This window comes from Juglans regia, chromosome 1 (assembly GCF_001411555.2).
Source record: "Juglans regia cultivar Chandler chromosome 1, Walnut 2.0, whole genome shotgun sequence".
Classification (NCBI taxonomy): domain Eukaryota; kingdom Viridiplantae; phylum Streptophyta; class Magnoliopsida; order Fagales; family Juglandaceae; genus Juglans; species Juglans regia.
The window spans coordinates 35,565,358-35,582,919 of record NC_049901.1 but is presented as its reverse complement, the minus strand read 5'-3'; the positions used below and the strand labels follow the sequence as shown (position 1 = coordinate 35,582,919).

General features: G+C 35.3%; 1 protein-coding gene across 1 annotated transcript; it reads right to left on the bottom strand.

The window, feature by feature from the left end:
* Positions 1 to 11,359: 11,359 nt before the first annotated feature.
* On the bottom strand, positions 11,360 to 12,826 carry LOC109008496 (protein BIG GRAIN 1-like A). Its single transcript, XM_018988602.2, has one exon. The coding sequence runs from the start codon at positions 12,598 to 12,600 to the stop codon at positions 11,506 to 11,508; it is 1,095 nt and encodes a 364-aa protein (XP_018844147.2). The 5' UTR covers positions 12,601 to 12,826; the 3' UTR covers positions 11,360 to 11,505.
* Between the last annotated feature and the right edge of the window lie 4,736 nt (positions 12,827 to 17,562).

Genomic DNA, 17,562 nt, shown 5'->3' with positions numbered 1-17,562 from the left:
TAGCTCAAGACTTGTCGAGAAATATGAAGTCCATATACAGAAGATGGGACATTTTCAAACAAGCTAGCATTGATCTAGCTTAACAAAACTTAGTCTTTCTTTTGCCAAACAAAAAATGAAGGGCAGATTGTGGCAGGTGTATTACTATTTGATAGTGTGAGATACTGATCTGGATAGGACTCGCTATCATATACAATTATCATCGGATCATTGCTGCGAAGTGCATGGAGGAATTGTGAGACCCAGGGTAGATAGTTTTTGCAATCTAGCTTGGCAGGTGTGAGTTGAGTGACATTGGGTGCTATAAAGGTTGTTTCGGAAGTGTGGGAGGTGGCCATAGGATTTGAAAATAGTAGCTAACCTAGGCAAGCTCTAGTACCATGAAAGAAACAAAAAGGTTATGGGAATTGCAACACACCTTGTTATATTGCAGAGTATGTATATTTATAATAAAAAAGTTTAAATACAAGTAAAATTCTATAAAATTATGACAGTTATCTAACTACACTTATCACTAATTGAATACTTATAACTTAGTTGAATACTTATCATTATCTAATTATGACTTATCACTAAGAGCCAATGCTGGAGTGGCAAAGTTCTTAGCAGATAGATTGCGTATAGTCCTCGAGTCTTTAGCTGCACAATGTGTTGGTTGAGATGAACACAACATGTTATCCTTATCCTTAACATTCACTTCCACCTACTATATCTACTGAAATATATGTACTTAATTAAAGTATAAAAAATTACGTAAATAACTCAATTAATCCTATATAAATACTTATGTGTATGTGTGAAAAAGGATAAGAGTGATGAGATATTTTATCTTTGAGTACTGCTACATCTAAAATAATTCTACAAACTGACGTAGTTTTATCTGATCCGTTAAATCTATTTTACAATAAAATTAACTTTATAATTTGACGAACCATATCAAACTATGTCAATTTATAAGATTATTTTTATGTAATTTTTTTGTGATTAGAATATTTCCTTTTTTATCTTTTATCATAAGCTATTTACAATGGAGCCTTTAGTGACTAGTTAAAGGACATTCATTCTTGGAACACATTTATGCCTTTGTAGGCCACATTGCATGCCCCTTTAATGATTTGACTGTTGGTTGGAGTCCTATGCGTTGACTGTTGTTCGTTCTCACAATCATAAATGCTTAACCTTCATGGTGTCAAGGTAGGTGAGATGGCGTGCTTGCCTTGGTACTTGGAGCAAGGTAGCCTCTTTGGGCTGCCAATAATCAAGCATTAGACGCTTTCTTGGTCTCAACGAGTGACCCCCTTCATATCTCGCTATTGTGAAAATCTACGTGAGATTATCTCCTTATCTTCTTTGGGCCTCCAGAAACGGGACATCAACATCAAAATTCTATGAATCTTTGCCACACATTTACCCAACAATATTCACATTTTTTTTAACGTGCTTATAATTACCTTTAAGATATTTAAATACCTTCAGATATTATACTTTCAAATAATTTCTCATTGCTTCACAAAAAAAAAAAAAAAAAACTATTTCTCATTCAATATTATTATTCTTTGGGAGTAATACCTATATATATATATATATATATATATATATATATATATATATGAGTGTGAGTCATAGTTTTGAGTTTCGTTCTGTTCTTATCGGAATTCTTTGTTCCAGTGTAGTAACTAACACGCTATACCCCACTTGTTTTATTCTGCTTTAAAGTGTGGCTTGTTTCGGTTTATTCCATCTATTTTAGTGTGAGTAGTGCTACATGTACTTACAATTTTACTTATAAGACTCATTTTGTTAGTTTTATTTTGAAATTCAAATTTCATGATTTTCAACATATCAACATCTGACATGTGGAGAAATAAGTTTTTTGTAAATTTTTTTATAAATACATTAAGCATTTTCCTTTCAATATATCTTGCCCAAAATGGGATAAAGGCATTTTTGTAATTTTCAATCTAAATGATATTTATGTGATTTTCTATAATCTTAAATTGGTAACTTAAATATGTCCCACCAATCTCATTGTCTCTCCTTTTATACAATTTTTTTTAATACTTTCATAGCTCTTTTAACTTTTTTTTTTCTTTGTTTCTTTTTGTGTATCTCAGATTCTCAACTAAAGATTGTGATTTTTTTAAAAATTATTCTTTTAACACCAATATCTCTCCTTTTTTTTTCATAGACTTCAAGATGTATTTATTTGATAAAACTTAAATTCCTGTACATGTGAACACATACACACAATATATGTATTTATTCTATAAATTGTCAACTCTTACGTGTACATATAAATAATTTCTAAATTAGAATGATTTATGAAATGGAATTGAAAATTTTTATGAAATGGAATTGAAAATTTTGGTGTGAGCCCCAAGTAGGGGTGGGCAGTGGGTGCCTACCACCCGCTGCACTGCCCCGCCCTCACCTGGATGGGACGAGTCATCAACATCAAAATTCTATGAATCTTTACAACACATTGATCCAACAATATTCACATTTTTTTAACGTGCTTATAATTACCTTTAAGATATTTAAATACCTTCAAATATTATACTTTCAGATATTGTAAGTTAAAAAAAAAAACTATTTCTCATTTAATATTATTAGTCTTTGGGAGTAATACCTAGATATATATATATATATATATATATATCTATTATTATTATATAAGTGGCTATCAAATGCCCATTAAACGGGAATTCTTGTTTTCCATTAACTTTTCGTTAAAACAGCGTTAAACGTTAGTCAGTTTTTACTTTTTCACATCTTTATCGTTGTTATTTTAATCTGTCATACAAAAGGATTCCGATGCACTGACACTGTGATTTTAAGTTCTGATCTGTGATGTTATTTTAATCTGTCATACAAAAGATAAGTGTTTTATCTTTTATGTTTTGACAGTTTTGATGCACTTTTCACATCTTTATCCATTGACTGTGATGTTATTTTAATCTGTCGTACAAAAGACAAGTGTTTTGTCTCTTTTGTTTTGTCGGTTCTAATGCACTAGCACTGTCATTTTAAGCTATAATCTATGATGTTATTTTAATATGTCATACAAAAGATAAGTATTTTATCTTTTATGGGGAAGGAGATTACTGGTCTGCGTATAGGCAATTGTTATTTTAAGTTCTGATGCACTGATTTTTCATTTTAAAAAACAAAACTTGTACAAAAAAAAAAAAAAAATAGAAAGAAAGAAAAGAAAAAGAGGTGCTTGCTACAGAAAATGAAAAAAAATCACAAAAAACAAATAAAAAATACAAAAAATAGATAAAAAGTCACAAAAAGTGCTCGCTACAAGAAAACAAAAAGTCACAAAAAACAAATAAAAAAACACATAAAACATTAAAAAAATTGTAAAAATAATCAATCCACCAAATGTGCACATTAATACAAATGAGTTTTTTTCCTTTTATTTTTCTTTAAACATTTTTTTAAACATCCTTAACCATTAAATATATATATATAAGTTCATTAATAGTCAATTCCTTAACCATTAAGAAAAAATAAAAAATAAAAATATTTGAGCGAGCACATTTGGTGGATATATTTAATAGCCATACTATCATTTTCTTTTTTATAGCTATGCGATACCATTGATCAAGTTAATGGTTAGTTGTTTTGAGTTCTAATTCATTGCTTTGAACTGTATGGTGGAGAGACTTGCTTTCGATCTCATCATTGGAGCCTTTGTTAGGGAAGATTGTAAAATAGTTGGATAGATAGCTTAGGTCAATTGCAATCGAAATCTTCCCACGTGATAGTGTCGGCACTTGCTCTTCCTGCGCTAGACATATTTAGACTGTATTTAGATGTTGAATTGAGTTGAATTCTTTATGAATAGTAATGAGTTGAGATGGTAGAGTGAGTTTTGTGAGGTCCACCTAAGATGTGTTTAAATGTATTTGGATGTTAAGATGAGTTTAGATGTATTAAAGTTGAAAAAAGTTACAAGTCTCATGTGTAAAGAAATTTTGAGTTGACTTGAGTTTAGTAACTTGAGAGTAGGTACTTGAATGTTAGAATTAGCTTAAAATTAAACTGAATTGTGTTGAATTCAGATGAATTTAACAACCAAATGGGACCTTAATCGAGTCGAGTCGAGCTAGACCAAGTTTTGAGTGGCTAGACTCAACTTGGCTCAATGATATAGAGCTTGACTTGGCAAGCAAACAACCCAGCTCGAGCTCAAGTTCATTTAACATTTGAAATTAATTTATGAAACTTAATAACTACAAAGTGAAATGAAAAATTCATTGAAATTGGTCTCGTTCACTTTTAGAAAACTTTTCATCTCATCTCATCTAATCATTACAACCTTTTCAAATTCTCACATAAAATATAATAAACAATTCAATTTTTTCAAATCTCAAAACAAAAATTATATTCTAACAATATTTTATTCAACTTTCAACTTTTATTTCAACTCATCTAATCTTATCTCATCTCCTTTGTAAAAACAAACGAGACGCATTTTCACCCTATCCAAAGTTGCATATTACATTTCCAAACCTTGAACTAAATAATTTCAAAATGGAAGAAAATTAAAAAGAAATCGCATGATTGAATAAAAAATAAAAATAAAAATCACATGAATAAATTTACTTTAATTAGCAACTTTACATCTCCAAAGGCAAGAATTAGATAATTTCTAAATACAAAATATAGTCTAAATATAATTTAATCAATATTTATAATAAGAAAAATATATCTTATTTAAACTCAAAATCTTTCAATTAACTGGAACTAATAAGTAATTAATATATATTAACATTAATTTATGTATATAGTTAAGAAATTAATATATAATTATCGATATATATTTAATATCTAAGCATAAATAACTAGGTTATACATTACCTATTTAATTAAGAAAATGATGGAGGCAAGAGACTTGGGGTAGGGATTGCGCACGAACGATTTACATGAAAAATGAGACGGTGTGTTTTGTAAAAACCCTACGCATTCGAATTTGCAGTTCCATTCTCCTCCATCTCCTTCTCACCATCTCACTCTCCTCTTCTCCAAAGCTTCCCCATGTCTCACACAAACCCACCATTCGGATTGCAGTTCCATCTCCCCTAAAGTTTCTCCTCCATCTCACTCTTCTTCTCTTCAAAGCTTCCCCAAGTAAATATGGGTTTATGAAACCTAACCTCCGCATCTCCCTCCTTGGTGTCGTGACCCGAGATGGCTTATTGAGACGCTGACCCACAAGGTGCTTGGAAGTTTCTGTGCGAGATGGAGTGTAACGACCCGATCCTATATTTTTTTTTAGGGATAAATTACAGATAAATTTTTTTAAAGCTCAATAAATAAGTTAAGCCCTCCTCTGCATGAAAGGCATAGTCACTGCACGTCTAAATACACTCACGCACACAGAGCACCTTTCACAAACCTCCTCCCCTCAAAACCGCAACACACGTCCAGGAAAACAACCCCACCACCTTCCCTTAGTTCATCCAGTAGACCACCCAAGACCTTCTCCGTGACGACCACCGACTGAAAACCACAGCCACAGCCCCACGTTCAGTCCCGCAGCACGGCTACCTCGGTTCACCACCTAACATTCACCCTCTAACACCCCTAGCTCACGTCTCCGCCCTTAGCCAATGCGTAACCGAGAACCACCAACTTCCGCACATGCAGCAACCAAAGCTCTACCCTCCACGACCGTCGCCCAGTCGTTGAGAAACCACACGGATAATACTTTGTTTTACTGCACCAAAACAGAGGATTTATCCTTACCCAAACCAAGAGCCACGTTCTGCCACTAGTGGGCCTCGACGCCAACGTCGGTAGCAACAGACGATGCCGGAGATCTAGCCTTCACTGCCCAGTGACGCCACAGCAAGCCGCCACCCTTGCTCGGTAAGTTCATGCCGACCCTCTCCATGCATAGTCACTCACGGCATGCATGTAGTTTCTACTGTAATCTCTCTCTCTCTCTCTCTCTCTCTCTCTCTCTCTCTCATAACTTTCTCTCACTCTCTGTTGCATAGCCGCCCACTCGCTGGGGTTGCCACTGTGCCCAGCCACGAGCCGTGACTAGTTGTGATCACGGTAAGCCACTGCCACTACCTCTCGAGTAAGGCCATTCCGTAGGAGTTTATCACTAATATTAGGAAGTGTGTTATGGTAAATTACAAGAGTACCCCTGCTCAGTTAGTATTGATATAAGGGTCTATGGGTTCCTATAGTAAAAAAAAAAAATCAAGAGAAAAGAGATGTTGGACGACAAGAAGTTTTTGATTATTATTTCTAAGTTACATGTTGATAGCAGAAATTAGGATAAATAAGATACTTGGGTTTGATAGTATTTTAAGGTTAATCATCTTATAAATTGTGAAGTTATGCGAAAGGTAAAATAATTGGAGAGTGGTGACATTTTAGAGTTTTTTTAGGATTTTAGGTTTAGGAAATATAGGTTATTTTAGTAGTTTATATTTTAAATAAAGTCACAGGTTTAATTAGAAATTTATGAAAACTTGCGTGTTTATTTTTATAAGCGACCGACTATGCACTGAAAATAGTGGATTAGCGTTGCAAGGTAAGTAGCATGATCATATCCATACACGTATGTACAGTAAACTGCTTGTCTTTTTATAAAAAGATATTATGCATGTATGCCTTTCATTGGAAGCTTTTTTTTACGTACCTAAATGCATGATTTTATGTGAGAGTTATTTCATAAAATTATTTATGAAATGCATGATTTTATGTGAGAGTTACGCATAAAATTATCTATGAAAAGTCATAAATTTATGTAAGGAAACATGTATCACGACATTTATGAAAGAATGCGATTTCATTTGAAATCTATAATATGATATGATATGATAAGTATGTATGTGATTTCTTTTGAAATCTATTATATGAACAAGTATGTATGCGATTTCTTTTGAAATCTATGAAATAACAAGTATGCAAGTATGATTATGATAAGATATGTAACGGCCTATGTTATGATATGAAGACGGTACCTATGTTATGGGCATATTGCATTGCCAAGTTGTGCATGCTGGTAGTGCACCCAGTATACCTTCCTTATGTATGGATTCCACAACTCGCGGCCACAGGCGGAATCAGAATCTACTTAGATTCGTTAACCCTAACTCACAGAGGTCAACAGTAGGTAACGGTCTATGACAAGTGAAATATAAGTTAATGTTCATGTTATTATGTATGTATTTATGAATATGAACGTTTTCAAAAAACCTTATGTTTATTATGTTTACTGTATGATGTGTTGCTTTTTGAGTATTCGACTCATTTTAGTTTATTTTTTATATTTTTTAAACTACCCTAGGTGATGACATTTATGAGGATGAGACTGCAGGACAGGACTTGACTCCGGGAGGTGAGGCAGAGGCCTAGACAGATTATGCTATGATTATTTCTATGATTTAAAGTTTAAATAAATTATTTTGATAAGCACATGAGACTTCTGTAATTTTTTTTAAATAAGTGCTTCCGTAGACTCTATTTTGAATTTTCAGTATTAATTAAAGTTTGTTTTATTTATGGAAACTTTCGCATCTGGCGCGTTGTAAAGAAAAAAAGAAAAAGTTTTAAATCCAAGTTTAGTAGTAGTATACTGACTCCTCGAAAACTCTAAAATGTCTTTTTGGGAAGCGGGGCGTTACATGGAGCTAGGCTAAGGGCCAAGAGAATTTGCTCTGTTTTTTCCTTCTCAAAACCGAGAACATGGTGGAGTATGTCTTATGGCATTATGGTTGCTGCGGTTTGCCATCGGTTGCTCATCTATAGAGGAGAGGCTCATTGGAGTTTTGCTTTCAATGTTAGTGCAGATTCCTAAAATCTCAAATACAGAATGATATCTTTGTTGCTTTGTGCTGTGACATTCCATTGCGTAGATTCTGTGTATAGAATTTTTCAAATATAAGGTGCTGATATGACTTATTTCTTGTTGAATTCTTCCAAGAAGAGGAAGTCACGGAGTGGACAATGAGGTTTGCCTGTGGCTGAGACTCGCCTAGTGGAAAGATAAGAACGCCCAACTTGACTCCCGCAATGATAAATCCATTCATAAAGCTCCGACCATTGGGTCAAAGAAGGGATGCATGAAAGGAAAGGGAGGGCCAGAGAACTCAATATGTAATTACAGAGGTGTTAGGCAGAGGACGTGGGGTAAGTGGGTTGCAGAGATTCGGCAACCAAACAATGGACAAAGGCTTTAGCTTGGTACTTTTTCAAATGCAATTGAAGTTGCATGCGCTTATGATGAAGCTGCAAGGACAATGTACGGTTCTTGTGCCCTCCTCAATTTTCTTGATTTTTCTTCAGCCACCACTTCATCTGGCGTTTGTTCGGTAGCAACTCAGTCAGGACTTGATTCTACAATTACAATAAATTTTGAGGTCCCTATAGTCGAGGATATAGATGTGAAGCATGTTTCCTCCAATTTGCATGGGGGAGTCGAAGATACATGCACACTGTCTTCCATTCGTGTTTTGTGCGTTTCAGCTTTAGCCTTCCTTCCCAATTCTGTTCGTGTTGGGTCATCTTCTATTTTTTTTTTTTTTCTTTAGTTGTAGTTGACGTGGAATAAAAAAGTATTTTCTGCACAATCCCTATGCAAAGTTCCCTGCCCATAGAAGAATTGATTTAATTATAATGTTGGATATGCTAATTACACCATTACAAATATGATATTTGTACATTCTAAGTAGTATATAGTTAACTAATACAGTAACATCAATATATATACATACAATTACATATATACATATTAAAGGATATTGATATATAGTCATAAATTACATATTCATATATATATAAAGGGATATTAATATATAGTAATAAATCACACACATCCAATAATGTATAAATAAATTTTAATAGAATCGAACTAATGAGCGGAGATATGTTTAAACGAGCATAATGAGTAATATTATTTATTCATTGATCAAGTTTCTATTTCATGATTGAATTTCTATTCTTATCATATTGATATGTAGTGTAGAAAATGATAAATATCATTTATCGTTTAGATTTATGACTCGGTATATTTTATTTAGCAATAACTCTCTTGTGATTTGAATTTTCTTAACAATAACTCCTTTTGTTACAATTTTGGTTTCTCACGTACGGTTGATGAGAACATATGGTCGAATCAAATGGCGCCATGTGTCAATAAGATTTTTGACCGAAACGTCGAGTCTCGGATGGAGCTTATCATGGCCCAAAAGGTCAATGCCATCACTTTCAGCCTCAAAACTGCAAGGGAGCATCGACCAAGCCCAGGCCATTTCAGACTCCAACACTCCCAAAACATTAGACAAAAGAGCAGTCCCTCTCATAGCTCAGACAAATGGATCTAAGAAGTCAACAACTCCTTATCCATTCCAAGACAATGACAAATAATCCACAGCCATCTACAGCAAAAGAGGCCTGTGATTTAACTGTCATTACCTAAATTATAATGCAAACTGTTTCAACTGCATGCGTGCCAATTATCATAGCAGAAGAGAAACGTTGTTCTTTAGAATAACCAACTTACAGCTTATAACCAAAGATTTTATCTTAAAATGGATTGGAGCAACCCTTGAATCCTGTTCATTTAATTGTCACGTCACGTGTATTTTGAACATATGAGATAATTAACGTTATTAAAATGAAAAATTCTAGACATAAGATCTACACCCTACACACTAATTAAAAATATATGATTTTACTTTTTTATCCTCATATTTCATATTGAATTGAAATATGAAGTATAAGGATAAAAAAGTAAAATCACATATTTTTAAATGGTGTGTAGGGGTGTGAGAATTCTGTGTAGCACAACTCTATTAAAATAATCGTCATCAACCGATCGATGACGATTATTTAAAGAGTTCTTTTATTTGCAAGTCGTTGTAAATAACTCTTTTACAACAACTAAGAAGCAATCAATGTTTAAAGTTATAATGACACATCTCTTCAATGAAATTAAAACCCAAATTTGCCATCCACCTCCAAGGTATTAGACTCTAAACATCGACATTAGAGAAAGGGTTCCACCACATTAGAAAAAATCAGTGTCATTATCTGAGTAAAACCAAGATCTGGCCCAATTGGTAGGGTTCATGATATGCATTTAGTACGACAGGTTGCCATTATTTGTTGATAAGACTAGCAGTTTGTCACATTAGTGACCAAAAACGCACCGTCGTATTAGGACATGTAAGGAGGGAGAGATCTAACCTATTGAAAGAATGGTATGTGGTCCTTGTCTTTGAGTAAATACGTATATAATTGCCCCCACATGCCTTTGTACAAAGTTATAAATCCTTCTATGCATATGCTACAGATTTTGTGCATGGTTGGTAAGAAACATGCCCCACCAATTCTCACTGGCAATAGGTTTAGTGGGGTTCTTCTATATATTCTTTTCATTTCCTCTGTTTTTTTTTTTTTTATGTCATATTTGTATATGTGGAAAATTATCTTGATATGTTTTTGAAGAGAATCATTAGCAGATTAGCATTGCTCTCCAGGACAGTATCCCAGGAAAGTATACAAAAAGAAGCTGCATTGTCTTGCTCTTTTTCTTTCTGTTTTTCCTGTGCTTGTTGTATTATTTCTTTTTCTCTTTCTAATCTTTGGAATTCAGAGTAGATAAATGAAGGGATGGAGTTCAAGTCAACCATGGTGGCCACTGGTGTCCTCAAAGCAACCCTAGAATATATACTTGGTTACAAGCCTTTTTCTTATTTTCTCCTCTTGGTGGAAAAGTTAGTTTGGATTTTTGCCATCATGTCTGATCCTGCTGCATTTTTGACTTCTGAGATTCCATGTGTGTGACCCTACTTGTCTACCAGTTGCCTATTAGTGGATTCTTTGTTAGTTGCTGATATGTTGGCATATTAATTATCCCAGCTCAAGTTTGGGGAATGGAATATATCTGAACACTTTCAAAAAAAGAGAAAGAGAATCAATTTGGGAGAGATTTTCAGGAATGTATTCATCTATCACCTAATCTGTTGTATGGTTTTGAGATGTTTTTGGTAGCCTTTTGGGATTGCATTGAACTTCACTGTTTCATCCTCCTTTACTTGCAGTTAAAGTACTCATTAATCAAATGAAAACAAAAAAGAAGGAAAAAAGTTCTACTTTGTAATCATTTTTAATTCTATGATTTCAAAGTGGGACTAAAATTACTAGTAGTGAAGCTGATGCCATGTGCTGAGCCAGTGAAAAAGTTTGGTGCTTTTAAAACTTTCTCCATTCTCATGAGGGAAAATCTCTGTTATCTTTTTTCCTTTTTCACTTTTAATAGTCATCTTTGTCTATTGCTTTGACAATTACGCTTGTGATTGTGAATGTGACATTTTAGCTCTTGAATGCCTCCATTGCTATTCACATTAAAGTTTCATTGCTCCTCAAGGATAGCAACTTCAAAATATTCTTCAGAAACTAAGAAATCACAGAAGGAAAGTAAAAAGAACTAATTTGACATCCAAACCATTAGTTACATTGATGCCAAATGAACTACAAAATCAACCCCTTAGCAATTGCTTGATTTGTTTCCAAATTAGTAGTTTCATATACTGGAAGCTCCTCTCTGTACCTCCCAATCCCAACAAGATGATCAAGCTCGAACAAATCCGAGCTCGAACAGCTCTCTGTATCACCATCATCATTATCATCAACATCATTATCAACCTTTCCATTGTGGGGAAAACCTCTTAAATGGTATGCACTTGTGCTCTCCTTTACCGATCGAGTTTTTGTGATTTTTCGAAGAGTTGGCATTGGCATTAGGCTTGGATCTTCCTCATGAATACATTTATGGCCGCAGGGCTGAGAATCCTCACCAACAATCACGCTAAGTGGATAAAACCTCACAGACCTTTTGATACCATTGCTGCTCAATTTCCCTCTTGAAGCAGCAGGGGTTTTGCTCAAGCAAGATCTCGAGTGCGAAGCCGCCGAAGAGCATGCAGACTTGGATTTAGGCTCCAAGTTCACATCTTCCACAGCTCCAACATAACACATTTTGGCTTTCTTTACGTTATCAGAGTTGAAAATCGAGTTGAGAAAGCAAGCAATGCGACCTCCTGGCGAAATGGGCTGCTTCACTTTCTTCAACTCCTCGTAGATTTTCAATGCCTGCAACTTCGTCTTTGTGAAACCACCTTCAATCTTTGACTTGGGCTGCTTCTCGGAATCCCAATACTCCAACTTTGTCTGCTTCTTGGAGCTCCGCAGCTTCGGTTTCGGTTTGTGTTTGTCGCTCAACTCTGTTTCCGAGGACGAGAAGGTTGCGCCAGAGCTAGACTCCGAGGAGCTCGAGGCTGAATTGTAGAGCACAGAGCTGTGAAAGCTCCGCTTCTCCATCCAATCGTCGATCCGACGAAGATTCAGCACCTCCTTTTCCTCTTCTTCCACCCAAGTGCCACGCTTAGCAGAGCTAGAAATGCTTTGTTTCTTTAACACGCATGTTTCTCTGAAATGAGCTTCTTCGGCGTTGGACTCGTCGATGGAACGGTAAACAGCGTCGAGGAGAGAGGAAGAGAAAGATGGGGTTCTTCTCCTTTGTGGGAATAACATGTCTTCTCGCAGAGATCTCTCCCTTCTATACATCTTTACTCTGTACAATATCGATTTTGCAGTGCTGTAGATAAAAACACAACTTTTATAAGTGAAAGCAGAGAAAAGGAGAGAAGAACAGAGGAGATAACAAGGACTGTGGAAGGAGAGGACAAAGACTGAGGTTTTAGTTTAGTTTAAGGGTGTTGAAGAGCTGTAGTGTTTGCTTTGAGAACGTCAAAAGCTGCAAGGGACATTAATAGAAGGCAACTAGATCATGTGGAGGAACAGAGAGAGAGAGAGAGAGAGTGCAGAAATTCCCTTTATAGTTATTGAAAACATGTTTCGTGCTGTGTTTGTGTACGGCTCTAAGAAAACATAGATCTAAGCAAAATGACCACTTTGCAGGAGAGGGGAAAAGGGGCAGATGATAGATCACACGCTTGGATTGGACTTTAAAAAAGAGTTGTTTAAAGTAAAATGGAAGTAATCCCATGACCAAGCTGAGTGTTTGAATCATCAAACTCCATTTGGCAAAGGTTAAGCCAGTGTTCAAACTTGGTTTCTCTTTAATTGATTAATCAATTTATTTTTAACAGTTTAGGCTAAATATCAATCGATAGCTTTAATCATTTAGGCTGTATTCTAACGTTCATCTTCACATCATGCACTCTAAATTCTCTTTTAATCAGTAAACTCGACAACACGTACAATATTCTATTAAAATTATGATGGAAAATTAAGACCATTGCTATAATAATTTAACTTATGTTTTAATAAACGACATACTGATCTACAAAGTGCCTTGCTAAAAAAAAAAAAAAAACCTCCAAACAGTTATCCTTGTAGTGTCAGATACAATTATAATTTGTGCAACCGTTACGTATTTTTTTTGCAAAAAAAGTGAAATTTATTATTAAATAATTATTATTTTTATATAGATCTCATATTTACTTACTTTTTTTTAAAAGAAGTGTGTGACGTTTGTATACTTATAACGGTAAATATTATTTTAAAAAAGAAAATTATCATATTTTGATATATCAGTTCAGATACCAACCATCTCTCATTTTTCACCCACCATTTTAGTTCCTAATCGTACTTCGCCCCAACTGCACGCTTTTAGTGTCATATAGCACGCACACACATTGAGATTACACATGTTTTCTCACTAAACATAAGTGCATATTAGGCCGAGTCCCTAGTATAATATAATCGATCAAGGTAGGAATATGCAAGAGCAATTGCAAGAATGTTTTTTTTTTTTTCCTTTTACTTTAGTTTATATTTTCACCCCATATTTCTCGTTACTTTATTTTATACTTCTCAAATAATTATATTGGTCAACTATGGATTTATAGTACTGTCTTTTCTGTCGTCGACTTGCACATTAAGTCACATCAGTGTGTAGATTTTTTTTTATACAAGATTGCTATGTAGCAAGCAGTTCTCATTTTGTTAAGAGACTTCCTAAGCTAAAAAGGACGCTACTCAAGAATTTATAGTTTGAACTTGAGATAGTATCATCGCACGACCATTGCAATATTGTTGTTGATCTTGGAGGTTTTGTTGATGCAGGGAGCTTAAGAAGTCTAGACATAGGCAATTGTATTTTGTAAAGACATACTATTTTACTACATAAAAGGAAACAAATTATGATCTCCAATGTTGAAAATCCTTGAGAGTTATGATCTCCAAGGTTTTATTATTGGTGATACTCCATCACCACCACAAGTTCTACTGGCTGAGGGCTTAGAGCCTCAACCAAGTCCTCTCTTCTTGAAGTGGTGTCGATCTGACAGATTGGTCAAAGGATGGCTTACATCTACCTTATCGGAAGAGGTTATTGGCATCGTTGTTGGTCTAAATACTGCCAATGAGGTCTAGAGTGCTTTTGTGCACGCCTTTGCTCGAGTCTCTTCAGATCGTAGCCTTACTTTAAAGCAAAGGCTGACCTCCATCACAAAAGGCACTGACGTCTTGAGTGATTACTTGAGAAACTTCAAACGATTTGTGATGAGCTTGCTGCTATTAGAAAGCCTGCCTCTAAACACAAAAAGTCATGGTGGCTCCTAAATGGCCTTGGTAAAGATTTTGAAGTCTTTATAGACATTATGCTTCGCCCTCCCGTTCCTACATATTCTGAAGTGGTCACACTACTGGAAAGCTACACCGAGAGATACAAACTTGACACACATGCTCCTTCTATGGACTTCTATGGACAGAAGTCCAATAGGAACAAAAAGTCTCAAGGCAACTCAGGCTTATTCAACTCTAAAGGGAGAGGTTTTATTTGAGGACAAAACAATGGTTCGAAATCCTTTAACAATAATCATTCATGAGGACAGTCTAGCAATAAAAGTTCTAATAAAGAAGAAGTGATATGTCAAATCTGCAACAAACAAAAGCACACTACTCTTAAGTGTTTTAATCGTTTTAATCATTCATTCACCTCTGACAATATTCCTCAGAGTTTTGAAGCTTTAAAATTGATGAAAATCAGGAATCCTCATGGCATCCCGATACTGGTGCTACAGATCATATGACACGACTAATCAAGGTAACCTCCACTCCTTGACTTCTTATAATGGAGCTGATGGAGTAATGTTTGGCAATGGAGATATTCTCCCCATTACTCATGTTGGCCAAGCAAGCGTTGGTTCACATGATTCTCAAATTTAGCTAGATAATGTCTTGGTAGTGCCTGATGTTAAGAAAGATTTGGTCTCTATTAGTAAACTAACTTATGAATATCCTCTCAAATTTGAATTTGATGAGCATGGCTTTGTGGTAAAGGACAAAATCACTTAGAATATAGTGGTAAAGGGAAGGAACCAACAAGTTCTATACACTTTTGATGTCACATCCCTCAATAACACGACAAAATCAACCTATTTTTCTTCTAGGTTCCGAACTACAAATAAAGATTGTTGGCATGTACAACTGGGACATCCAAGCCCAAATAAAGATTGTTGGCATGTACAACTGGGACATCCAAGCCCCAAAGTTTTAAATTATCTTTGTAACGAGCAATTTATTTCTTTTGATCCCAAGTAAAAAATCTCAGATACTTGTACAAGTTGTCAAATGAGAAAAACTTGCAAATTAGCATTTCTTTCTCAAGACTCTACTGCATCTCTTCCTTTTTACAAAGTTCACTATGACCTATGGGGACCAGCCCCTACCTTTTCCAAAGATAAATATCGGTTCTATGCAATCTTTGTGGATGAATTTACCAACTTTACTTGGTTGATTTCCCCCCGATAAAAATTTGAATTAACTGTAGCCATCATCCAGTTTCACAAGTTTATCACTTGTCAATTTGATGCTAAAATATGTATCTTCCAAACAAATGAAGGGGTGAATTTGCAGCCAAGGATCTCACAATTTATTTACAAACAAATATGATTCATCACCAATTTGCTTGGCATCACAAACATGGGACCCACTTTGATGTTCCATGCTAAACTTCCTTCTTGTTTTTGGTTGGATTGTTTTTCCATTGCCGTCTTTCTACTTAATAGATTATTTTCTTCTATGCTCAATATGGCTTCACCATTCTTTAGACTCTATGGCAGGCATCTAGACGATGCTACTTTTTGAACCCTTGGCTCTAGATGTTTTCCATACCTTGGAGACTACATGTCAAATAATCTAGAACCAAAGTGACTGCCATGTGTGTTTATTGGATATATTCTTAAACATAAAGGGTACAAATTTTTTTATCCACCTACTGGTCAACTTTACATATCAAGGCATCTTGTGTTTGATAAGACTATCTTACCTTACTCTCAGCCAGCCAAGCTATATGATCATCACTCTATTGATGGAGAACTATCTAGCTTTACAGATTGGAACAATCAACCTACTCCAACACACGTGGCTTCCTCTTCTCCTCAGCCACTAGCTTCTGCCTTTGCGCCACCTATGCCATTCACAAATATTGTAGAATTAGCATTACCCTCTTCTGCTCAAATGGATACTGTAAAGGCAGTACCGTCTGCAATCCCTGTTCCAACCTTGGCTTCTCCCATACCTTATGTGGCTCCTGTTTAGCATCATATGCAAACCAGATCTAGGAGTGGAGTTTACAAGCTCAATCCTCATTGTGCAAATTTGCACAATGTTTTGGACATCCCACTAGAGTAAAAAACCATCAAATCAGTAAAGCGCCAACTTGGCTGGACTGCTGCAATGGAAGACAAGTTACAGGCCCTTGCTGCAAACAAGACCTGGACATTAGTCCCAAGAAAATCATATATGAATGTTATAGGGTGTAAATAGGTATATAAATCAAAGCTAAAATCAGATGGTAACTTGGTGAGGCTCAAGGCAAGGCTTGTTGCAAAGGGGTTCATCCAAGTTTATGGTTTAGACTACTCTGAAAATTTTTCTACCGTTGTCAAACCTACAAGCATTCGGGTTGTTCTCACTCTTGCCACCATCAAGCAATGGGAGCTCATGCAACTTGATGTTAAGAATGCATTTATGCTTGGCTCACTAAATAACCTTATTTACATGTACCAACCACCAGGGTATGTGAATTTAGATCATCTACTTCAAGTGTGTCAGCTACATTGAGCATTATATGGCCTTAAATAGGCTCCTTGGGCCTGGTGTTATAAACTCAGTGACTTCCTCCTACAGCTTGGTTTCTACTCCAGCTTTGCGGATCAAAGCTTATTTATTTGTCATTCCTCACATGGTTTTCTAGTTCTTTTACTTTATTTAGATGACATGGTGGTAACTGGAGATAATCCTCATAGAATTCATTGGTTAATTTCTCGGCTCAGTGCACAATTATCCATTAAAGATCTTGGGTTTCTTCATCATTTTTTGGGTATGGAAGTCCATCGCATTGGGAGCAACTTGTTTCTTTCACAACATCGTTATGTCCTGGACCTTTTAACTCGAGCCAATATACATGAATGCAAACCTCTTACAACCCCCATGCCCTCGAAGGGCAAACAACTTGAGTCTTCTGCTAACCTGTTCCCAGATCCTACTGAATATCGA

What these genes read in the sequence shown, in the direction of transcription:
- LOC109008496 (XM_018988602.2), bottom strand. Translation starts at nt 12,600, where the DNA reads ATGTATAGAAGGGAGAGATCTCTGCGAGAAGACATGTTATTCCCACAA.